A 25041-nucleotide genomic window follows, 5' to 3' on the forward strand; every position below is an offset into this window, starting at 1 on the left:
TCGATTCGTAGTTGTTAAGCAATCAAAAAAGTTATCAATTATCGCTTACAATCTTCTTAGAGTACTCGACAGTGTTAGTTTAGTAGTAACTACTTATTAACCGAGAGTGAGACCTTTGCGGGAAATCTCAAACCGAAACCTTGCCGTATTGACCGAGTTATCGCTCGGTCAATGCGGCAAAGCATGCAGAGATTTGAGATTTCCCCGTAAAGAACGAACGTTCGACATTAATAAGTTGTTTATTATATGGCTTTTTGCTATGTCTTTACAGGTCAGTGGGCATTAGGGGAAAATAATGCCCTAGAATTAAAACGATTTATCAGACTTTTGCTAATTGCTATACTTAAAGTATTTTTTACAAAATGGTTACATAATTGCTTATAATCCCTCAAATATTTTCGCTCGCACGCGATTGGTCTAAACGCATCATGTGACTGAATATTCCCCAGCTAAAACTGGGGAATATCCGAGTAATGTTCCCCAATTTTTATAACCGCGCGAGTTGCGAAAAACATATGCAGGATAATAAACACAATGGCCTCCATTTGATGCGAAAATATGCTCGGATATTTGTCCGCGGACATTATCTGTTCCTCAAAGCTCGCAGTTTTCCGAGAGCGTAGCGTAGTTATTGTTTATATACCCCACTATTTCAACTTGTTTGTTTTCTTTTTAAAAGCGGACATGAAGGGTAAATGTGTAAAAATAAATCGTGCAGATTAATGCAACCACCTATGGCTTTTTTTTATTTTTCCAACGGGCTGTCCCCGGTTACAATTCGTTTCAGCTCAGATCTCAAATTTCTAATAGGCCATTTCCGAGTTAACTTGTGCCTCTGTTTCAAAACGAGTCCTAGTGCAAAACCTTTCATGTGAAAATGAGATTAATACCTCTAGGCGGAACACATTTTCATACGAATGGTTTCGCGCGAAGGCTCGTTTTAACACTGAAGCAAAAGGCAACTTTGAAATAGCCTATTCAATCACGAGTCTAGCAAGATTTCCCCCCTCCCCCCCCCCAAAAAAAAAAACCAACACACAAACCAAAAACAAACCTAAAAAAAATGTAACTGAACAAATACGGTTTCCAAATTTTTGAATAATTTTATTTTAAAATATGTTTGAACAGTTTATTTTTGTACACGTTGGGTTACTACACAGCGAGTACGAAGAACAAGAAATGTTCATTGTATAAAAGTTGCAATCCACGTCTTGACAATTTACATCCAATGGAATGTGGAATGTTCTTGAACCTTAAGGTGTACAGTAATAATAGCATTCAATACTCTATGGAAGCCAAAAGAAGCAACACGTAGCTTCCAGTTACACAAATGGCTATAACTTACAGAATATAATGCTGTGGAACACTACATTGCGTATTTTCTTTAAACTCTTTTCTACATCATGATAAATGATTATTACATTTTCTTGTAAAATTGTCACTTTCTTTTTCTTGCCAAAAGTTGTAAAACTACAGCATCTATAAAGCTGCGCTCTGTTACCAAGCAAGTCATAATTTTCATAAATCAATAATTCTCAATTACTAAGATGAGCATCTGCTTATACGAGAAGAGGCTTTTGAAGCACCAGAGTGTGAAAAGCTGACAGAACAATTTTTGTTTCTACAACTGCTACGAAAACAGGTTCTCTTTCAGTTTTGCTACAAGGTTCTGTTAAAACAGTTCAATTCATACATCTTTTGTTTTTACTGGTCTACTTTAATGTTACGCGATTCTGAAGGAAGCTTTAGTTTTATACAAGACGTTTGACTCCACAATGAGCAATGAGTTCGAGAACACAATTTGACTTTCGCATCCGAAAAATAACGACATAAAACGACGTAATGACAAAGCGACATAATAGCTTATGTCGCAATGTGAACATTGGCATAAAGACAAAAGGAAAAGATCATTTTCCCCTTATGTCATTATGTTTATACTGTTAAGCCTGGTTCACACTAGTGACATAACGACGTAATGACATCGTCACGAACGACATAAAACGGACGTTATCTCGACGTTAAAGGACGTTATGTTTGTAGTGTGAACATGTAGTCATAATGACATAAGAACAACATAACAGCACGAACATAACGACATAAAGATCAAACTGATCTTTTACTTATGTCGTTATGTCGCTACTGTAAATTATGTCAGGATGTTCACACTACAAACATACCCACATAACGTCTTTCTTAAGTCGTTCTGTTTATGTCGTTATGTCGCTCGTGTGAACCAGGCTTAAGCGGACACACGACCGTTGAGAGATGACTTCAGTGAAAAGTGAGTGTTCACACCAAGACATCCACCACAGCTCCTTTTCGTCTGCACAGCAACGGCTGAGGAAGATCTTTGTCCGCTGACTTGAAGTTAAGCTCCACGGAAGACCCCGCAAAGTTCACTGCGATTCTGGAAAAGAACAAAACTACCTTAGAGTAAGAATAAGATTAAAGCACAGAATTCATGCCTTCGAAGTGAGTGAATTGTTGGCCACCATTTTTTTTTTCCAAACAAATATGTCACGCCTAAACATGTCCGTAAACCGAACTCATTTCCAATCGAAAGTTACAGGAGCCGAAAGTTCGTCGCAGTTATTTACCACGTCACGCAACCTTTCCATGGAAAATACCTTGCGTGACGCGTTTGCTTACCTGTCAGACACGTGCACAGGGGCCGACATGTCCTGTTGAGATTCAACTTGAACTAACAGCTTAGCCACTAACTCCACCACGTGCTCAGTGTGGAACATGAAGTCGCCTTTCAGATGATTTTTATCTTGTTTATCCTATGGAACAATCAAAGACAAAATTATTACAATCAGATAAAGGAAGATTTAGGAACGGAACATTATTTTTTTAGAGGGGGGTTCAGGTAATTTTCCCAGGCATTGTTTTTTTTGCACTTTTGGGTAAGCACTTGCTTAATTTTTTTCTCCTTGGCTTCCCTTGCACGATTTTTTTTCCAGCAGTTTTTGCTGTGCAGGAATTTTTTTTTGGAATTTTCCAACCGTACCTCCCCCCTCAAAAAAATGATGGTGGTAAAGGTAGTCTCTTATGTTCTAAAAAACAAAGGATGATGCCTCACACAAATTACAGCTTGTTTAATATTCAGGACAATTATTATATGGCTAGCTCGGCAAGCAAGTTAAAACCAACTCCTTTGCTATGATTGGCTGCCCTTGCCCGCTCGGGATCACCCACTGCTTCCCGCAACGAAAAAGGTGGTTTTTTATTCTGTGCCATATAATAGATTGTTAACTAGCTGAGCTTGCTTGTTCGGTCAAGGTAGCCGGATACTGGCCTCGATCTTTATTTTTCTTTTTTCTTTTAGTGTTTACGGATTCGGTCAATAGACCTAGGCCAATATCCAGCCATCTTGACTTCACGCATGATCAATAACCTATATTTATCGCCCTTCCCCTATTCAACAACACTGCCTCGTGTAACACGCAAACAGGACCCACCGTTCGAATGTGGAACACGATGACTCCGTCCTTCAGCGGGCTCACCGAGATCCTCGTGATATCGCCCAGGTCCACGTTGTATTTTGTTAAGAATGACTTTGGGTCTAACACCAGCATTTCTGAGTCTGAAACAGTCAAGATGTGAGGCACCGCCTGGAAAGAAACAGCACACAACTTGTCACAATCCCATTGCCTCAACACACAAGTTCTCCTTACATGTCTTAACACATTTCTTATAATACTGGTTGTGGGAATTTGATGATGTAGTAATTGTTTAAGCCCTGGCATCAACTTACAAATTCTCCTTATGTCTCCATACATTTTTTATGGTACTAGTTGGGAGAATTCACGATATATTAAATCTTAAAGTCCTGATATCAATGTTCCCCATCACTGGTCTTCATACGTTTCTTATAATTTTGAGAATTGGCGGAGTTTGTTCACATATCAAGACAACTTCCCTATTGTGAAAAAGAAATGGCAATCGCGCGACCTGTACGCAACAAAAGCTGACAGTTATCCGAGATTGCAATCTGGGACACGGTGCCGAACCACCCTTTCGTCCCCTTTCGTATCTCTAGGCACGTCACGCAACAATTCTCCCAATGTTTTGATGTTATTTGGATCGTCACGCAACTGTTGCGTAACGCCTAAGTCTTCAGACGGGTTTGAAGTGTACTCATTGTTTGACCGTCGTAGCAAAACGCACGAAGAATGTCAATGGAACGTAACTCAACATAGAGCAGACTTCTGGAAGGGAAAAAAGCGAGAGGGGAGACTCGGGCGAAGCAATAGGGAACCTGAATTCAGTTCTCTACAGATCTGTTTGCAAAAACAAACAGACAGACAAAGAAAGGAAGGAAATGGAGTTCACCTTGCCATCTTTCCTGTTGATTTTCAGCACAGAGTCCGCCCACACTATGCGAAGGTTGTTGTTCTTAGCGTTCTTTTTCCACTTTGGATTTGCCATGAGGTTGGCACGATCGCTTTGAAAAGGAACTGGTACCCTACAAATACACACCAGCGATAAATACAACGAACAAGAAAGAAGTACAAAGAGCAAGAGATAGCATAGCTTCTCAGCTTACGTGGAAGGGTAGGAAGATTTCTTGTCTTTGAACACCTCGCTGGCTTGAAGTTTTTCTTTCAAAATCGCTCGTCTTTCTGAAGAGCAACGGTCTCTGAACTTCTTGCACTGAAATAAAAACACGAGGTAGAAATGTCTCTTGCTGAAAACATCACAGCCAGATAGCACAATTAACAATAAAACTAAGTCCTTTTCGTTAAGCGACACAGTTGTGTCCTATACCAAAGCTGGCAGATGAAACTATTCTGCAAGGCCCTTCAAAAGCAATCACGTGTTTGCTCTGCGTTTGTCGGGCTCATTGACTGGCTCGATAAACGTGCCAATCACTGAGATCAACCAATCGCAGCAAAGAAGGCTCACGTGACTCGGGATGTGTTCTTTGTTCTGTCCCTACTTGTTTTTGTCTTCTCTTTTTTAGTTTCCAACTTGAACAGTCGTAGGCTTGAAAAAGTTAAGAACAGCAACGTTGCAAGGCATTATCAAAACACCAACTTACTCTCCAGGAGTGGTATATATCCTTGAGGAGCCCATTAGTCTTCCTAAACATGGGTGAAGATGACGGCCAGTGGGTATCCGTGGGTGACACAGACGGCAGATTCTTCTTTAGTGTGGTGAGATATCTATAGCACTATTATAAAATAGAAAAAAAAGCGCAGTTCAAGTTCCTCTTTGTTTCTTGTCAAAGAAATCAAGTCCAGTACTCTTAATTCGAGAACGATCTCGAAGGCCGCCTAGGAAACTGCGAAAAGTGAACAAGGACAAATGGACAATGAAACAAGCGAAGAAGCAAGCGACATACCAAGAAGAGTCGAAGGAACTTCATGATCTTTGGAGCAGCATTCCGTCTGAACTTGGGATGGTACAATCGACGAATCTACATACAATAGAAGACATTCTGAGCTTTTATCAAAATCAAACGCTTTTTGGACTTGTCACGCGGGGGAGGATTGCGTGACGAGCCCAAGGGACGTCTGCGTCTACGTAGCCCGAGGCTAATTTGCCACTTTAAAAACGAGAAGAAATCTGGGATGAGTTTCGCCTCGCAGTTGCTTGTGGGATCGTTACCGGGGACAGTAGGCACTTAATGACTGGCCCCAAGGGAAACAGTGAGTTTTCTTTCCCCGAGACATTGAGGTCGAGGGGAAACAAAACTCACTGTTTCCCGCGGGACCAGTCATTAAGTGTTTTGTTATACCTCCCAACTCAAAAATAGAGAAAAAAAAAACTGCGAAGAAATCGTTTGCTTGAAGCCGGCTGGCTCACAGATTTGCCGCGGTTTCAAAGAGCACGACCTGATCACCAGCGAGTCTAAAGTTCAAGTTGTTGTTTCCTGAGGAAGTTAGTGAGTTTTGACCCACGACACGTGACACGTTCTCCTCCAATCAGAAAACGTATTTAAGTTGGTATTTAAGTTGGTATAACAGTATAGCTTCTCGTCTTTTTTTGGCTCCATTAACGGTCCCACAAGCCACTATGAGACGAGACTTTCCCCCAATTTTCGTCTTGTTTCTAAAGTGGCGAATGTTGGATCTATTTTGTTCTGTTTTCAAAGAAATCTAAGCAACAAATTTAGAGGTTCACAGACATCATTCACTGTTACTCAATTCAACCAAACTAAGAGCAGAATTATCAGAACTTACTGAATATAAACTAACCTCAATGTTACGTTACAAAGTTTCTCATTAAGTATACATACATGCATGCAATAATGATGTATTTGTATGACAATTTTTCAAGTTAGTCGCTTGTAATCCTTTAAGCTTTCCTTCAATTTAAAGGTACTTTGTACCAGGCAAAAATAACTCAAACTACCGTGACTGAGCTCTATTAATTAAGATGTTAAACATGGCTATCAATTTATTTGTCAACTATTATTTTTTTTATTAACGTGCTTATGCATTTATAGTCCACTTATTTACTTTTAATTAAATATTTATTACCTTACTAATTTATTTATCCATTCATTTATCAATTTACTTATTTGTTTATTGCCTGGCTGATTGGTTACTTGACTAAACTAAAGTAGTTTCTTTACCAGTAGAAATCTTAGTATATATTATTACTGCAATGTGTAATTTATTCATGCAATGTGTAATTTATTCATGCAATGTGTAATTTATTCATGCAATGAGTAGTAATTTATTCATGCAATGTGTAATTTATTCATGCAATGAGTAGTAATTTATTCATGCGATGTGTAGTTTATTCATGCAATGTGCAATTTATTCATGCGATGTGTAATTTATTCATGCAATGTGTAATTTATTCATGCGATGTGTAATTTATTCATGCAATGTGTAATTTATTCATGCAATGTGTAGTAATTTATTCATGCGATGTGTAGTTTATTCATGCAATGTGTAACTTATTCATGCAATGTATAATTTATTCTCGGTATTTTGAGTTGTTTTCGCCTCTGATTGGTAGCAAATAATAACATTCCAGGTACATTAGACACACCCAGACAAGTCATCATCATTAAAAAAAAACAAGGCGTGCCGAAAGGTAATTCAATAGGTCACCTGACGAGGCTTGTAGATCCAGTTTCACGACAAGAATGCGGGCATTTTATAATTCGTGACCCCCACCTCTAGAGGAGCTCCATCACGGTTTGCGCATCTTGAAAAGTTTAGCCTAAATTTTTCGTAGTTTGTAATCCGTGTTAATCTTCTCCATCCTTAACCATCTTCGTCTCTTTATGGTTTATTATTATACCTTTGGTGTTTTTCTATCGTAATAATTTTGCACGAGGCCAAAATAACTCAAAGGTGACTGAGCTCCTCTAATTTTCCTTACTATTATTATCAGACAGTTAATAAGAACAAAGAACACGATCAACTGATGGGCACTGCCTCGATGTACTACTAAACTCTCTAAACAACCAACCAAAAAAAACGTATGACAAACAGTTGAGAGAGTTCACATTTCAATCACCTTCCAGCCGGTATAGTAAGCCGCTATTGTAGTGGCGGCCTGGATTCGCTTCTTTTCAAGAACCATGGATCTGTAAAGTTTACGGGCCTGATGAAATGAAATTAAATGGAAAGGAATGAATGTGAAATAAAACAAAAAGTAAGCAACAGAATAATGATCTAGCGTGAAAAAAATAAGAAATTGATAAAGAACACAAATGTGAGGTGCAACGAAAACTGGCACATAACAGAAACTCAATGAAACTTGAAATGCACCGTAAGCTTGTTTCCAGGAATCTGTCCATGTTTGCTTTATCAAATTACATCAAGATAAACTATTCTCAAACTCAAAACTCATTAATAATTCATAAAGATTTCAACAAAGGAAATAATGGTCGTGACGGTGTTCGAGTGTCTTTTCTCACCAAAGATTCTTACGATTTTATTTCTCCGTTTTCTCCATTGTTTTGGTTTCGATTGAGAAGATGTATTAAGAGCAGCTTCGCCTAAATATCAACTAGACTTGGAAATAGCGAAAAAATCGAATTTCTTCAAACTCGCCCAGAATGAAGCCCTACGGGCACTAGTTACAAAAATATTGTTTTAAGTTCGATAAATCAAAAATTATTTTTCTGCGCAATTTTTTCGTTTCGATGTCCCAAATCGGCCAAAATCGATCGAAAATGAGCGGCATATTCAGAGGCTCGTAAACTCAAAAGTAAAAATCTTCATAACAAACTGATTGCACGTTGTATTTGTACTTCCTTTCTTGTATATTTAGAGCTAAACAGATCGCGATTTGATTAGAACCAAAATATTTCATGATTTTTCTAAATTAACGACCCAAGACAGCTAAACGAGAGGTCTACATTTAGCCTATTTTCAAATGCTAAAAAGGCGTTCTGGTACACGGCTTTTCCCAAAACGACTTCTTTGGTCTGAAAGAGCATTGTTTCTTCTTCAAATTAGTGAAATAAAATTTTTGGGTAAATAAAATCGCGAGCGCTGAGATAGCGAACTAAATGCAGCACTTCTTCCTGACAACGTGACCTTTGACCCAAGCGTAACGAAACCGAATACTGCAAGAAAACCCGGAAGAAAAGCAAACGCTTCGTTATTTTGAAACATTTTCTAGTGATATCTCTCCGAAACCATTATTGCAAGAAACTATTTCCAGATATGAAATCTTACAGGGTCAAAGAAGGAGCTAAAGGGCGCATTTTGACACAATAACTTTGTTTGCTGAGAATTGAAGTCAATGACCGTTAACGAATTCCAGTGAAATTTGCGAACTTGAACTATGTTACCCGATACTTACCTGAATATTTATACTGATTTATAGAAGAGTCGTCTTCTTGGATTAACCTTCAAAAGAAGCTGGATCCACATTTGGAAACAAATGGTTAATGTTCCGTGACCTGCCCGCTGCTATAAATTCCATGCACATGCCGACCGCATGTTTGTCGTAAAACTAACTGAACTCCACTGACAGTTTCCATAGGCAACCCCAAAATAAACAATGCCGCAAAATGTAAAGTGAAATTGGCTGTCTTCGGGAACAGTTAGAAGCTAGAGTCAAGATCCATTACCTTTAAAAAGTGCTTGATTTTATTTGTTTGTGTCGACTTTGTTCACGCAGTATTTCTTACTGTCACGTTCGAATACCGCAAATCGGTCACGCGAAAATACTGCAGACCGTGCAGACTTGTTTGAGCCTTTAATTTTGACTCTTTTTTTTGGCGCTAGTTACAAAATGGTGTTCAATATATCTGAAAGTTTGTCATTTATCAACAGGCAGCACAAGCGCAGTATGTGACTTTTGATTCAATAGACAAACGCGTAAAAGACTTTGTATGGGAAACTTACTCAGTCTGCACGGTCTGCAGTGTTTTGGCGTGACTGATACACAGTATTCGAACGTGACAGTAACTACTGAGTGAACGACGTAAAATCAAGCACTTTTTAAAGGCAATGGAACGTGACTCTAGCTTCTAACTGTTCCCGAAGACAGCCAATTTCACTTTACATTTTGCGGCATTGTGTATTTTGGGGTTGCCTATGGAAACTGTCAGTGGAGTTCAGTTAGTTTTACGACAAACATGCGGTCGGCGTGTGCATGGAATTTATAGCAGCGGGCAGGTCACGGAACATTAACCATTTCTTCTTTTAGAGGTTTCCAAAGCTGGATCCAGCATCTTTTGAAGGCTAATCCAAGAAGACGATTCTGCTATAAATATAAATATTCAGGTAAGTATCGGCTAACATAGTTCAAGTTCGCAAATTTCACTGGAATTCGTTAACGGTCATTGATTTCAATTCTCAGCAAACAAAGTTATTGTGTCAAAATGCGCCCTTTAGCTCCTTCTTTGACCCTGTAAGATTTCATATCTGGAAATAGTTTCTTGCAATAATGGTTTCGGCGAGAAATCACTTGAAAATGTTTCAAAATAACGAAGCGTTTGCTTTTCTTCCGGGTTTTCTTGCAGTATTCGGTTTCGTTACGCTTGGGTCAAAGGTCACGTTTTCAGGAAGAAGTACTGCATTTAGTTCGCTATCTCAGCGCTCGCGATTTTATTTACCCAAAAATTTTATTTCACTAATTAACCGCGCGGCCATGGGCCGAGCGCGGTTCTAGGTTTACCCGTGGTTTATTAACCGCGCGGCCATGGGCCGAGCGCGGTTCTAGGTTTACCCGTGGTTTATTTTTTTTTTTTTTGTCGGTGACCAGACGCAGACCTCCGCTCGGCCAAACTTTGAGTCACGCAACATGTGATTTTTTTCCGCCAGAAGCTGTTAAAACATAAATACACGGACAATTTTACCGATATTGTTTTCTTTTTTGTGGGTAAAATATATTTTCTTTTCGTTTTATCAAAGCGTTGGATTTAAAGGGAATAATAAATACGCTGAAAAAAAGTATTACGTCAGCCATGGAATGCGCTGACGTTGCAGCTTTCACTTTCGCTACGTGACAAATACGATCGTGTTTACTTTGCAAGTTTAATTCGGCAGAAGCGACGGTCATTAATTTATTTGTAATTTTGTGAGTATTTCTTGTGGTTTTACGCAAATGAAGTAAATCCTTTGACTGTTTCATCACAGCCAGTTCATAGATCGGAAGGAAAATTAAATATTTGCAAGCCAAGCAAAGAGCGTGTCAGAACGTGCAAAGATTACGTCATTGGTAGGGAAATAACCACCGTACTAAAGATAGCCGTAGATAACGCAATTCTTGAATTATGTGACTCGTGTGACTTCTTTGCTAACCCTTAACTCAAGGGAAAAAACAATTAAATTTAATCGTAACTTTAAAGAAAGAAAGCGGTTTGTAATAGTGTTCGTATCTTCATGCCCATACATATCCCGAAGAAAGTTCCAGATTAAGACTATTACGTCATCGGAGATGTCACAACGGCTACGACTGATGGTACGATAATAGAGTTTGTGTTGATCAAGTGCTGTGATGTCTACAGTAACCAATGAATCATCAAAGATTGCTTTGGAATATGCACTGCGTTGCGACTGTAGTACTAAGAAAACAGTTAAATTTTAAACGCGCGGTTATAAGATCTAACAGATCTTCTTGTTTTTTTTTTTTTTGTCGGTGACCAGACGCAGACCTCCGCTCGGCCAAATTCCGAGTCACGCAACGTGTGATGTTTTTTCCGCCAGAAGCTGTTAAAACATTAATACACGGATAATTTTACGGATATTGTTTCCTTTGTTGTGGGTAAAATATATTTTCTTTTGGTTTTATCGAAGCGTTGGATTCAAAGGGATTAATAAATACGCTAAAAAAAGGTATTACGTCAGCCATGGAATGCGTTAACGTTGCAGCTTTCACTTTCGCTACGTGACTAATAAGATCGTGTTTACTTTGGAAGTTTATTTCGCCAGAAGCGACGGTCATTAATTTATTTGCAAGTTTGCGAGTATTTCTTGTGGTTTTAGGCAAATGAAGTAAATTCTTTGGCTCTTTCATCGCAGCGAGTTCATAGATCGGAAGGAAAATGAAATATTTGCAAGCCAAGCAAAGAACATGTCAGGACATGCAATGATTACGTCATTGGTAGGGAAATAACCACCGTACTAAAGATAGCCGTCGATAACCCAATTCTTGAATTATGTGACTCGTGTGACTTCTTTGCTAGCCCTTTACTCAAGGAAAATATTAAATTTAAACTTGACTTTTAAGAAAGAAAGCTGTTGTTAATAGTGTTCGTATCTTCATGCCCATACATATCCCAAAGAAAGTTCCAGATTAACACTATTACGTCATCGGAGATTTCGCAACGGCTACGACTGATGGTGCAATAGTACAGTCTGTGTTGATCAAGTGATGTGATGTCTACAGTAATCAATGAATCATCAAGGATTACTTTCGAATGTACACTGCGTTGCAACTGTAGTGCTAAGAAAATAGTTAAATTTTAAAAGCGCGGTTTTAAGATCTAACAGATCTTCTTGTTTTTCGCAGTTTTGTCTGCGACAAGACCCAAGCTTCCACTCGGTCAAATTTTTAGTCACGCAACCTGTGATGTTTACTCGCCAAAAGCTGTTGAAACATTTATAAATCTCATCTCCGATACTGACTTTCGCGGGAAAAAATTAAAAACCCAGCGTTCGTCAAAAATTATATTTTTTCAGCAGAAATTTAGCTCGGAACATATACATATTTATATTCCTTTGAATCGTCGATGAAATGACCTTTTCCGGATATTTTTTCCTTCGGGGTCAACCGAAACCTCCGATTACAAAATCACGCCGAACCCACACGTTGCAAAAAAATCTCTTCAAAACCCTGATTTCGAAGCGATATATCACTTAAGCGTTAATAGCTACCACACATTGGCAGGCGGTAAATCTATTCCTTAACAATCCAGCTTTATCGTGTTAAAATTTCAGCGAAATCGAACAAAACCAGAATTAATCAGAATTTTTTTTGGTGACCTCACTCCCCAGACTTGACCTAACAAAGGAAGCCACGGTCGCCCACAGCAACCGAAAGACACGAACATAACAAAGCCGACGTTTCGGCCAAAAAACTCCAGAATTATCGCCTGAGAGCTTAAACTTGAATGGGAACATCTTTTTCGAACTTTTTTCAACTGATTTAGACGAAAGACTGGCCTCGGCGGGCTACAATAAAGACCAAGAGAAAAAACAGAACAAGACAGCAGAACAAACCGATAATTTCGCGTGGCTTTCGGCACGAAAACGAAAATACAGCTTACTTCTGGATAAATTCAGCCTTAGAAGCCAGCAACTGGTCCCAAATTACTTTCTGTATCCTTACAAATGTCCTGATTTCCATCTCCGAAAGATTTTGCCCCAATTTTGAGCAAATAAACATTTCGCCGCGGCGACCGCCATTACGGTGGCTTGCATACTAAATTAGCTAACTTAACAAAATTCTCCCGAGCGGGGGATATGACAAATTTGGTGAGAATCAAAAGTAACGCCAATTTTCTGTCACGTTTTCAATCTGTGGTCACTGCAGTGACCAAAATCGTTACATCGGTCGGGATAGGGTTTTTTTATATGTCTTGTGTGACTACTTTGCTAGCCCTTTACTCGTGGAAAACACCAATTAAATTTAATCATGACTTTTAAGAAAGAAAGCTGTTGTTAATAGTGTTATTATCGTGTGGTTCATATCGTTCGTGACCATACATATCCCGAAGAAAGTTCTAGATTAGGACCATTACGTCATTGGAGATTTGTCAACGGCTACCACTGATGGTGCAATAATACAGTTTGTGTTGATCAAGTGATGTGATGTCTACAGTAAGAAAAGAATCATCAATGACTGCTTTGGAATGTGCACTGCGTTCCGACGGTAGTGCTAAGCAAACAGTTAAATTTTAAAAGCGCGGTTATAAGATCTAACAGATCTTCTTGTTTGAAGAAGAAACAATGCTCTTTCAGACCAAAGAAGTCGTTTTGGGAAAAGCCGTGTACCAGAACGCCTTTTTAGCATTTGAAAATAGGCTAAATGTAGACCTCTTGTTTAGCTGTCTTGGGTTGTTACCTTTGAAAATTCGTCAAATATTTTAGTTCTAATCAAATCGCGATCTGTTTAGCTCTAAATATACAAGAAAGGAAGTACAAATACAACGTACAATCAGTTTGTTATGAAGATTTTTACTTTTGAGTTTACGAGCCTCTGAATATGCCGCTCATTTTCGATCGATTTTGGCCGATTTGGGGCCTCGAACGAAAAAATTGCGTAAAAAATATAATTTTTGATTTATCGAACTTAAAACAATATTTTTGTAACTAGTGCCCGTAGGGCTTCATTCTGAGCGAGTTTGAAGAAATTCGATTTTTTCGCTATTTCCAAGTCTAGTTGATATTTAGGCGAAGCTGCTCTTAAATACTTAAGACAAGGTTTGGCTACATTTTGAAACAACTCGAAATGTGTCAAAAATTTTCAACTCTCTTCTCTGTGTTTGGAAATGTGGTCAAGCACGATCATTCGTATTTGATATGTTATTTGAACTTCAATGTTGTCAATGGCACTAACTGATTGACGATTAAACTCACGGACGAGAACAACAGGAATAAAGTGCAATTTGTTACACTTTGAAATTCCGTTACAAGCAAAATCTTCAAGATTTGGACCAAAAGGCTTACGAGCCAAAAAGTGCTCCAAACATCATCGTAAAATAACACAAAATATAAATCATCATATTCTGCATTATATAATAAGTCAAATTATTCTCGCATATTGATTGGTTCTTACTTGTGATCAATTGGCGGACAGACGCATAGGTGACGTCATTAACTTTTTTTGGCTTTCTTTTATTATAAAACAGGTAGATTCCATGCGTCTGTTCAGTAATCGATCACAGAATCTCAGGGAAGGAAAAAACTCGGATCCGATTGCCCGGGGCAAGTAAATTTTGCTTTTGGGCAAGTGAAAATAAAAGTTCAGTGGCCCCTTGGGCAAGTGAAATTAGCCTCAGTAGTCTTGTGAGTCGGAATGAAAATGTCAGCCTGATACATGATAATTTCCAGTCAGAAACTATTTCAAAACTCAGTAAGACTGCAAGATTAGTCAACCATTAGGTTGAAAGCATGGGCTAGTTTGAAATCCAAGCATACCTTGTTCGCGTTTGTCCTCTGATTGCCATACTGGCCGCCTCGTCGGCAAGTCATATTTAAGTGAAGCAAGTGAAAACTGAAATTTAATCTTCTCGTATGCCACTTTTTTGTTCTTACCACATTTTGACATCATCTGCGATCTATTACTGAACAGACGCCCGGCAACATGGAATCTATTTGTTAAATTTATTCTGACCTGCCATCCATAAAAGTAAGTCCGAATAACACCAACGGCCCAAATGCACTTCTTCTCATATAACATTGCTTTGTAGAGTTTCCGCGCCTAAGAAATAAAACGGCTTACTTAACGTAACTATTTTACGTTATTTTAGGCGAGTCTGCGATATAAAAACTGGTCTTTACTAGGAAAAGGAACGAGAGAAATAAAGCATGGTGAAAACTGCACAATGTGACATTGACACGAGCTCGACATCTGCCAAACGGGGAGAAACAAGTTTCGAGGCTCAATTTTGTATGAAAAAATGGTCTACAACACCAAGAAATCACCTTTGATCATAATGTACCACGGAATGCATCGAAAAAGGAAAAAAATCGTTTTTACATTTACATCTGCAGTTCAAAAATTAAAGAATATAACCACAGAACTTCACACTAGCGTGACATAGCCCCTTTTATACGGCATGACAGTAGCGTGACCCAAAAAAAACACAGGGGTACGGGGCGAGTACCACGAAACGAGAAAAAAAAACCAGCGTCAAAGAAATGAGAAAAGTTAAGGCAAAGTAAACAAACAAACTAACAAACAAACCGTGAAAAACAAACAAATTTTAAATTAAGATAACATGGCAGCTATGCATGTGATGAAAGTCCGTGGAAGTTGTGACGTGTTAGCATTAATTATAATTAGCTGTTAGAGCTTTCGTTACCTTAGTTAAAACCTGAACGCAACATTTTGCGCGTGGCAGTTTCACTCGACCTGGTAACACACTGCAACATTTAACGCAATACTGCTGACACGACAGGCAAGTTTTGATGTTTCAGTGCAATAGCTGAACCAAAATGTCGACGAGTTTAGGATCATTGGCCATACAAGAGGAAAGAGCAATGGTGTAATGCTGTTCCTCTCAGAAAGGCAACAAAACTTTCGTGCCAAGCCTTATGTCTCACAATGTTGCTGATAGTTGACACACGACTTCAGACATTGTTGCAAAAGTAGAAAGCGTTTCTTCGTCTGTACCCATTGCTTTTCTCCATTCAGGCGTATAAACGTGAACCGGTGATTTAATGATGGGTGTAACACCGTGAAGGACTAGAATCCCTTCTACGGGGGAGTGCAAATACTCCTAGTCGCTTCATGCTACGGAAACCGGGATACACCCCGGCGGTATAGACCTCTCGACCCATCGAAGACCTACCGTTGCGAGCAATGTTTAGTGCAACAGTTTCCAGGAACAGTTTCTTCCGTGGAATCAAAGATCGCGCGCAAAGGTGTGTATGGTGTGTTCTAGGCCTCAAGTGTTACTCGCGAGTCTGTGGTACTATTTATAATAACAGCACTTGTATGGTTAAGCAGTTTGTTTGTGGTAAGTGAGGTTAGTTTTACGGTCAGCTTAGGTTTTACATTGTAAGATAAACTTGGTATTAGGCTTTTGTACATTATGCTAGCAATTTTTCGAGCATTTTAGTGAGGCAAAAACATTAAGCATTATTACAGCATTTTAGTGGCATATTCCCGGAAAATTAATTTTTTTTCCCGCGTACAGAAAATACAAATAAAAATTACTTTTTACGAGAAAATGAAGACTTAACTTGAAATTTGAAAAGATTTCAAATGCCACCCTAATATAGCCGAGTGGAGACTGAGGAGAGGTCAGTGGTAGTCAAATCAAACTCAAAGATCATTTACAGAATTATCTTATGGTGTATTAAAACTATTATATATGTTGAGTTATACTACGTATATACGTCTTTTTAAGCACCCTGAGCTGTTAATTGTGTTAAAACGTTAAAATTATTCAAATTTAAAAAACCCTATGTATGAGCATTAACCGAGCATTTTAGCGACTTTCTGGGGGGAGATCGAGCATTTTAGTGGGAAAAATGGAGCATTAAGAAGGGGCATTTTAGCGGGGCAATAAAAGCATAATGTACCAAAGCCTACTTGGTATTACGGTCAATTTTAGGCATAGCTTTTCAGTGCTGTTAAAGTTATCCTCGCCTAGCCTCTCACACCGAATACTCACGGTCCATTAAAAGTAACGAAAGCCGCTCCTAATTCATGTAATTACACGTGCGTTACTGAGGAAAAAACACTGCTCAGTGCAATTTCCAAACTTAGAATTGATAAGTTCATGTACAGCTACACTGAATGATGAAGCACAATATTTCATGCATGGCATTAATTAGTTATTATCAGCTACTTGTGGCAACAGAATGGAAAAGAACACAAAAATAAGTGCTCGCTACTTCCCCCCGGCAATAAAACCTACCTTCCAGCCACGGGCATAACACGCAATCACAATGGCAGCGCTTCTCTTCTTCAGATAAAGACGTCGATCCTATGTAAACAAAAGACAAATTATCCAGCCAATTTGTACCCACATAAACTGTCACTACAAAACCTTACTGATCCCGTCTTCGTAGTCCAGGTTTCACTAATTGTATTTGTTCGTTTTCATAATTGTATTACATGCAGCTGTGCCTTAAAAATAGCAGTATTTCTTGGTTAGATTCAACGATCGTACGGGTAAAAGGCTACTTAGATTAAACAGAAATGTTCAAGGAATCGGCACATCCGTTCAGAGAACCTTGCGAGTCGCATTTAAAACAAAGATGAACTAGCAGGGCTCGAAAAAAGTGCCGTCCAGTCTTCCAGGACAAGTAGACTTTCTTTCTCACTTGCTCCATGGGTGAGGGATCAGGCAAGTCATGTGCCAACTGAATCATTTAAAGGGCAAACTAAGAGTTGCCAGGCCAAGCAATATTTCAGAGATACTTGTCCTAAGGGCAAGCTAAAATTCAAGCTTTTTTCCGAGCCCTGACTAGTCAAAAATCTTTATCACACGATAGCGCGATTTCTCCACGACAAACCACAGAGGGGTTAAATTGTTCTTTAAACATGTAGCTTGTAGTTTTACTTACTCTGAATCCACGGTAATACTTGGCAATGATAATTTCACTTTCTTTCATCTTTCGATACTGTTGATTGATGATGAAAGAAATTGATTAAACCCCATTTAAAATTCAACGCGCCAAACTTTCGTTTCGTGTAAGCAAAGTACTTAAGCGACCTTAGAAAGTAAAAACCACAGTCGTAATTGATTCCACTCTCTAGTTAAGAATTCCAAAAAAGTCGTGTGTCTTTATTGGTTCTCCTTACACAATGCTTTTTTTTTGTCGCTCACTCTCTTCGACACCACAGCAAAGAGGATGCTTAGCGTAATGAAAATTAGCTCCAAACTGCTCACAACTTGTCATCAATTAAGGCTTATTTCCTGTTTCCGGGTTAACATTTAACATTCACAATTAACATTCAGTGAGTGTTGCGTTATTATCATTATATGCAATTAGGAGAAAAGGAAATTAATCATGTTTTCAAGCAGGCACTTGACAATGTTGCAACAAACTCCTCAAGCTTGAATTGTTTCAAAAGGGTGAAATCCTTATCTATCATTATCGAAACCTGAAGCAATCGTATAGGAAATTACTGACTTCAGTCTCCCTGAACTTTCATGGAGAATAAATTTTGAATTCCCTGCCCAGCTACTTAACCCCAAGATCGAGAGTACAAAAAAAAAATCCTGACTTTTCCTGACCGTCAAAGGCTTTGGCAACGCGCCGAGTTTAAGGTTGTAAATTTCAACAAACCACGACAAGCCGACTATCATTAGCTCCTCCCTTTCAGAAAAGACCGAAGGAAGGACTGGTGGATGGCTCATAGATCAGTCATTATCTCGTCCAGTCCGGCTTCTCCATAGATCCACTGTACATACCTGTGTTCGCTGTCTCCAGCCCCTGAAAATCGACTGAATGATAACAGCTAAGCGGTTCATTCCTTGTTTACGTCTCTCTTCCAGGTCAAACAACTGAGGAGATACAACAGTATCAGGTTACAAGAGAGGTTCGGACGTCAAGATTTCACCGTGTGGTCACGAACCGTAAAGGTTGCGAAAGTAACAATCGCTCAGAACTAAGTAACGACTCTCTGAAAGAAGGAATGAAAAATTCACGTTCGTTTGACAGTTGTTTGTCAATCCAGAAAGGAGCGAGCTCAGACATAATTTGAATTTTCTAATGAACATTCAATTTAAAAAACTTACACAACACGTTGTGTACCCAAAAGAATGTTGCCTTTCTTCCCACGCCAATTTTCGGATTTCGTTTTTTTTTTTTTTTTAACAAGCTTTATCTACGGTGTCATCTCTACTGATATAAAAGGTGATGTTTTCAAATTTATATCAAACAATTTTTTCTTACGTGGGTTCACATACGTCAATTACATTGCACCGTACAAGTTTTAGCTACACATGAACAGCGAACTTCCTAAGGAAAAGATATGATAGGCTACCTAATCCGAAGATAGTTTATTTCAAAAGCGGTGATTAAGAGAAGGGTTCTTAATTTTTACCTACTTTTCCTGGGTTAATGTTCAGTTTTAACTGTACAAAACTACTATGAAGCAATGTCTGTCAGACTCCTTGCTTACCGTTCGTGGATTCCTAATGAAGATTTTCGTTCTGCCATAAGCGTATGCTGTTGGTTTGATATTCAGACTCTGAAAGAAACAAGCGTATTATGTAGGTTTATTTTCAGGCATTTAAAGAAATATCATGTGACATTTTTTTGGGAACTTTGTCACACATAGCATGACCAAATTCGCAGTATTTGCGATTTCTGTCCCTACCGCTGCCAAAACTCTTTATCATTTAACGAAACAGACGCCCCGCTTCCACAGAGCTAAGATAAAACAACTAGATGTTAAGGAGAAAAGGTGAGCTGTGGAAATGAGAGCTTGAAGTCCAAAATCGACGGCATTTCTGGTTCTCCGAAACACCCACTCGAGTTTCCTCTACTCGGTGAAAACAAGCAAAGCCATTCAGGCAATAAGGTCGTTTCTCCGTACACGTCCTCTTAACAGGACCCCAGAATTTTCCAATTCTTGCTAACCAATCAGAAATAACGCGAACACTCTCGTTAGCTTGTTACACTTAGCAAGCTCACTGTTGAGATGAACAGCCACCTCAAGAGGAAGATAACAGAACTGTCAAATTGTAGGTAAAACGATTGTGAACAAACGTCATCTATTACCTTGAGTAGTTCTTTAAGTCCTTCTTTTGGCATGCCTACCCAGTTTGGCCAAGTTTTATCACAAAGCATCTTGTACCTGAAAAATTTAAACTTTCAATTCTCCGACAAGCTCGACAGTTACGAACATCTGATTAACAGCAGGGGTTTCCCTTTAGTGATGAACGCGTAGTTTCTCTTAAAAATATCAAAGTATTGTTAAGCAGTCAGGTGGTAAGAAGAGAGGAAAGCATCAACTAGGGGACACTGCCTTTATGTACACTAAATTCGCAGAGCTGATCATTAATTTCGCACGATTTTAATTTCCGACTTGTAAAAAAGTATCCGAAAATAAAACCGTTCGAAATTTAAGCGTCCGAAAGATTTACAGTACAGTATAAAACTTTAAAATAGCTCCAAAGCCGTTAGTTTCCTTTATGGAGCGAACTCTAGTCAAGACACTAATCGAGATACGTAGGGGCTTGATAGGATTGTTCTTATCTTCACATTAGTGTAATCTTAAAACTTTGAGGTTGCAGTGAAACTATCACTTTTCACAGACGATGTTTAAGTCTAAAACGTGTTTTGTAGGCGTAAATTTACTTAGGCTATGTTTTAGCAAAGTGTTCTAAATTTTTGTCCAAAATTTGTCTGAAGTAAGGTAAAAATGTCCGAAAAATTCTACAAGTAATGCAGTATATCAATATAAACCACATGCTTGGGGGAATAAAAGAGAAAACTTTTCGTACCTCTCAAGAGCCACGTCGTACTCTTGTCTGAATGCAAATCCTGCTCTTCTGACACGAACGTTCTCCATCAAACTATCAACGAACCAAAACAAACAAAACTTGCAGCAGATACAACTCAACTGTTAGACAACAACAACAACATCTGTTATTTCTCAATATTTCTCATTAGATATAAATATCCAAATTGCGTACAACTGAACCTCTCAATTGAATAGTATCATGGTCTCTCCCAAACGAAAACAATGCTTTTGCACACGGTATGACACCTGTGTCATACCGTATGATGTTGCTATTCTGTGCATAGTACATCCACCCAGATACAAGTTCACGATTGCCTCCCTCCAGTAAGACTAAATGAGTTGCAGATACAGTTGGAACCCGTTATTCGAACTCGGCTATTTCGTATTCCCCGTTGCTTCAAATTCAAAACCATTTCACTTACATCTGCCCTTAAGACGTTTCCCTGAGAGTTCGAAATAACGGGTTTAAACCATATTTTTCGTTTCCCCCGAGAGTTCGAAATAGTGGGGTTCAACTGTGCTCCCCATACGGGATCTTTGCATTTAGATACGGGCCGTATGGTCCCCTCTGGAGGTTCAACTGTAAAGCATTGAAGTGTCACGTAAAAATGTAAATCCTCACCCAAGATATCGGACTTGATGTCGGACTAGTTTATCGTCAAAAAGCCCCGCTACTTTTTTGTCGTTTGGCTGCGTAAAGGAAACACAAGAAAAAAAAATACCTGAGAAAAAAATAATAACTGGAATGGATATTGAAATTAAATAAAAATAGCATAGTCAAGTATTAGATCTCTATCGTTGGCGAAAGAATCAGTCAGTTATCACAATGGTTTTATTTCCATCCATTGAGACCAGTGTTTTATAGTCTGTATACGTAAGCGTTTGTTTGTTTTGTTTTGTTTCACCCCGTCAGGAACGCCTAATTTTATTCTCGATCATAGCTTGGACAGAGTTCCAGGGTGAAGATTATGCAGTGGAGAGGCTCCCAGTTGAGTGGAAGAAACTGTAGATCCTAAACAACTGAGAAAACTGACGGCGCCACTGTCGTAGTAGTGTAAGTATTAGTAGTTCAAATTGCCATCTCCATCTCCTCTCGGCTTTAAAGTGGAAGAGGAAGTTTCACAACTTGTTACAGGAAATACATACCTTAATGCATCTGATGTAATGAGGGTTCTTGGACTTTAGATTCTTCGTCAGCTCGGAGACTGAAACCTACCAGAAAGAAAAGCGGTTACATAATATCCTCGAAGAAAGATGGGCCATGATTGCTCGCAGTCTTCAAATTCAGATTAGCAGACGGCAAAAAATTACTCTTTCTCCTTATTCGCACCGGTTCCTTACTAGGCGAGTATAAACAAGAGCTGGGCATATCATTTCAGCCCAGTTCGCCAAAGAATCCTAAGGCTGTTGGCAGCCGCAACATGTTGTTTCTCTTTCTCGCTTTCTTCTACACGCTACCGCGCTTCTCGTCTCCAATCCCTCCCTTTACCAATCGTTTTACACTTCCTACTCACTCAAGCGCAATCGCACTTCTCCATCTCTTATTCAGTGAGTGTGAAAGGGATTGTCGCGAACAGCAAGCTAACAGCTGTGCTGTGTTCAAAAACAAATAAACAGAAAATACAAGCGTAAGTCTTTAATCACCACCAAACAACCCATCAATGGAAGACCCATTGCTCAATAACGACGGTCTCACAAAAGCAACCATTACTGAAGCAAAGCTTCACCTTGAACTGAGTTCCTGTTGTAGGAGGTCTCTTCTTTGATGCCTTGCCAGGGCAACCTATGAAAACAGTGAAAAATCAGGGCCGAACAGGGTCGTAGCTAGTAACAGGCAAACCGAGGCAGTTGCCTCAAACAAATTTTTCGCTTTTATTGTTTATAGTCATCATAAACATCCTAAATACCTAGGAAGAGAATTTAATCATGGACATTGCATCAATCATTTTTTTTGCCTGGCTATGGCCCGGGTTGTTCAAAACCCGATTTACTGAACCCAGGATTAGCGAGAATTTTGATTTCAGTTTTGTACCTTTTCGAGGAAGTTTTCTGTTTATATTGTTTGCCTTTCAGTTTTGAGTTTGAATAATCTCAAACTACACTAAACGTAAGCAGTCAAAAAAAATATATCATACAAAAAAAATCAAGACTTCGGTTAACTTATAATCCTGGATTAGCCAGTGTTCCAGATAAGCAAGGGGTCTCAGGTCAAAAACCCGACAAGGTCAGCAACATGACCCGACAAATTAATAGAAAATTTATGATGATTTGATGGGAGCATTGGAAATTGACCCGTTGGAATTCCTCATTGGCACCATACCTTGAAAACTTATCTGGAAGCCTGTTAGCGTTAGCCGAACAACAACAACAACAATATACCCTTTATTTACCCTCGGCATTGTCAGTTATAGCACAAGTGCTAGTGGGGCTGATCAAACAACTGAAACAAATGATTCAAAATTGAACATAACATTGTTAAGAATCCCAACTGGCCGGAGGCAAACCAGTTGGCTATTTACAAGCGTGGCCGACAACCTGGTTAAAAACAAAGGGCTCCTATCGGGCAACTCGTGAACTGCAATGTAACAGTCAAAACAGTGGAAAAAATGCAATGTAACAGTCAAAACATACACAAGCTGAGTAAACAATTTCAATGACTCTCTTACCTTCTGGGAACAGCGTCTTGGCCAGTGGGTGACCACATGCATACAGACACTGCGAAAGGTCTCTGTACAACAGATCGTTGTTCTTGTCCATAAAACCAGTCACACAATATGTAACCTAGAGAAAGGTCAACAAAAACAAAAACTAATTCCACAAAATACAAGGCCCACAGCTTAAATCTTTTGAAAATTACTGCATCGTGCATCTAAAACGAGATAGTTCTTTTATAAAACAATTTTATGGGGGTCAGCACCTCCATAAAATGCCCTGTATTTTAAGAGCTTTTACATTTGTATAATAAACCACTTTACAGTTGTCTGCTCAGTGACCTGGCCTTTCAATGGCAGCGAGACTGGAGGTGACCTCGTTTCGATAAAGACCTCCCTGCTTTAGTTGTGTTAAACGAAGTTGTTCTAATCTTAATTAGGTGCATTTACATGACAAAAGCAGAGAGGTCTGTATCAAAGCAAGGTCACCTCCAGCCTCGCTGCCATTCAAAGGCCAGGTCACCGAGCAGACAACTGTAAGCCCCTCCAACGACAATTTGCAGAACGTTTCACTTGAAGAACAACATTGAAGGCAAAATAATTTTTCTATTGAAATCCACATTTTACAGAAATTTGCTTGATCCCAGATAAAAACCCGCCAAACTACTAACATTCGCGACTGAGGAAACGTTTACCACCATGGTACAAAACACTGTTGAATTCCCAACAAACATCAGATTAATATGTTATCTAACAGTGCTTGTGCGAGAAGATTGAATCTGAAAACAAAGCTGTTTGCATGATCTATACGGCCTAAAGAATTTTGCGAGTTAATACTTGAAGAATTTCTGTGAAAAAGAAAAAGAAAAAATTCAAACAGGGTGTAGTTTGTTCTTAATCACTTACACTTCCAGCATAGTGTTTTAGTCTGAAACAGTCGTGAGGCAGGGAGAGATCTGATAGGAATTTCTTGCTTGCTCTGCTCTCAAAGTGCGGATGCTCGATACAGTGTTTGTTGAGCTTGGCCAGTAACGTCTCATCGCTGACCTGAAAAATAAAGTGCACATCACGTTTCTCGTACACAGTGAATACTCACGAGAATTGCGTTGTTCCCTAAAAAATCCATTATCACTCCTCTGGAGAGTTTTCAGCGTTGACCCCCAGCCTCACCTCCACCACCTGAAATTCCAGTTCAGCTTCATTCTTTCCTATAAATGGTTTAGCCGTGAAATCATGTGAATACATGTGGTTGTTATCCATTGACATTTGGAAATTCAAAACAGAGTAGCATTTTCCCTGGTTTATGAAACAATTTGGGTAAAAAGTGTGTAAAATAGGGTAGTAGGTTGAATTGTATTGTTAACGTGTAACAGGAAAACGGCACACTGTTGAGCAATCGACGTCAAATGAAATATATATGTCACTGCAGTCATTGGCTTTGCTGTTACACTTAAAGGTAAAATCTACAAACGAGGGTTCAGATTGTGAGTTTCCTTACCTCTCCTGGTCGCAAACATTCCTCATCAAGAAGGGATATGATACCAACATGACTCTGGGAGGAAAAGATCACGGTAATAATCATAAGAGTAATTGAAATTGGGTAAAACCTTCCCTATCCTAATCAAACTTGACAATGGGTATAGTTACAAACTTAAGCTGACAGATGGCCTACAAGTTGTACAAGTTCACTGCTGCCAGATACAGCTGTGAGTAATGATTTGTGACAGTGCTTATGGGGGAAATGAATTAGTGCATGTAAAAAAACAACAAAGCTGTTAGTTTCAAAACAAAACGTTGTAGTGGTTGGTGG

The 25041-nt window shown here is 39.0% G+C and overlaps 1 protein-coding gene across 2 annotated transcripts in view; it reads right to left on the reverse strand.

Annotated features, from left to right (window-relative positions):
• Nucleotides 1-1084: 1084 nt before the first annotated feature.
• The window catches only part of LOC145487979 (unconventional myosin-Ia-like), a 38600-nt gene continuing 14643 nt past the window's right edge, over nt 1085-25041 (reverse strand). Inside the window, exons 18-38 of one of the 2 annotated variants that reach the window (XM_081466741.1) lie at nt 24730-24783; nt 24138-24278; nt 23247-23361; nt 22308-22363; nt 21727-21792; nt 21203-21270; nt 20561-20632; nt 19836-19911; nt 19234-19302; nt 18521-18613; nt 17670-17726; nt 17018-17086; nt 14764-14850; nt 7483-7569; nt 5348-5422; nt 5045-5176; nt 4550-4656; nt 4336-4468; nt 3462-3614; nt 2650-2783; nt 1085-2407 (exon numbers count right to left, since the gene is read on the reverse strand). In XM_081466741.1, the coding sequence (XP_081322867.1) occupies nt 2290-2407; nt 2650-2783; nt 3462-3614; nt 4336-4468; nt 4550-4656; nt 5045-5176; nt 5348-5422; nt 7483-7569; nt 14764-14850; nt 17018-17086; nt 17670-17726; nt 18521-18613; nt 19234-19302; nt 19836-19911; nt 20561-20632; nt 21203-21270; nt 21727-21792; nt 22308-22363; nt 23247-23361; nt 24138-24278; nt 24730-24783 (1962 nt within the window). In that variant the 3' untranslated portion in view covers nt 1085-2289. The remainder of the gene's footprint in view (nt 2408-2649; nt 2784-3461; nt 3615-4335; nt 4469-4549; nt 4657-5044; nt 5177-5347; nt 5423-7482; nt 7570-14763; nt 14851-17017; nt 17087-17669; nt 17727-18520; nt 18614-19233; nt 19303-19835; nt 19912-20560; nt 20633-21202; nt 21271-21726; nt 21793-22307; nt 22364-23246; nt 23362-24137; nt 24279-24729; nt 24784-25041) is intronic. The other variant, XM_081466742.1, reaches the window with a different exon arrangement.

Source organism: Orbicella franksi, chromosome 5 (genome assembly GCF_964199315.1).
Source record: "Orbicella franksi chromosome 5, jaOrbFran1.1, whole genome shotgun sequence".
Taxonomy (NCBI): domain Eukaryota; kingdom Metazoa; phylum Cnidaria; class Anthozoa; order Scleractinia; family Merulinidae; genus Orbicella; species Orbicella franksi.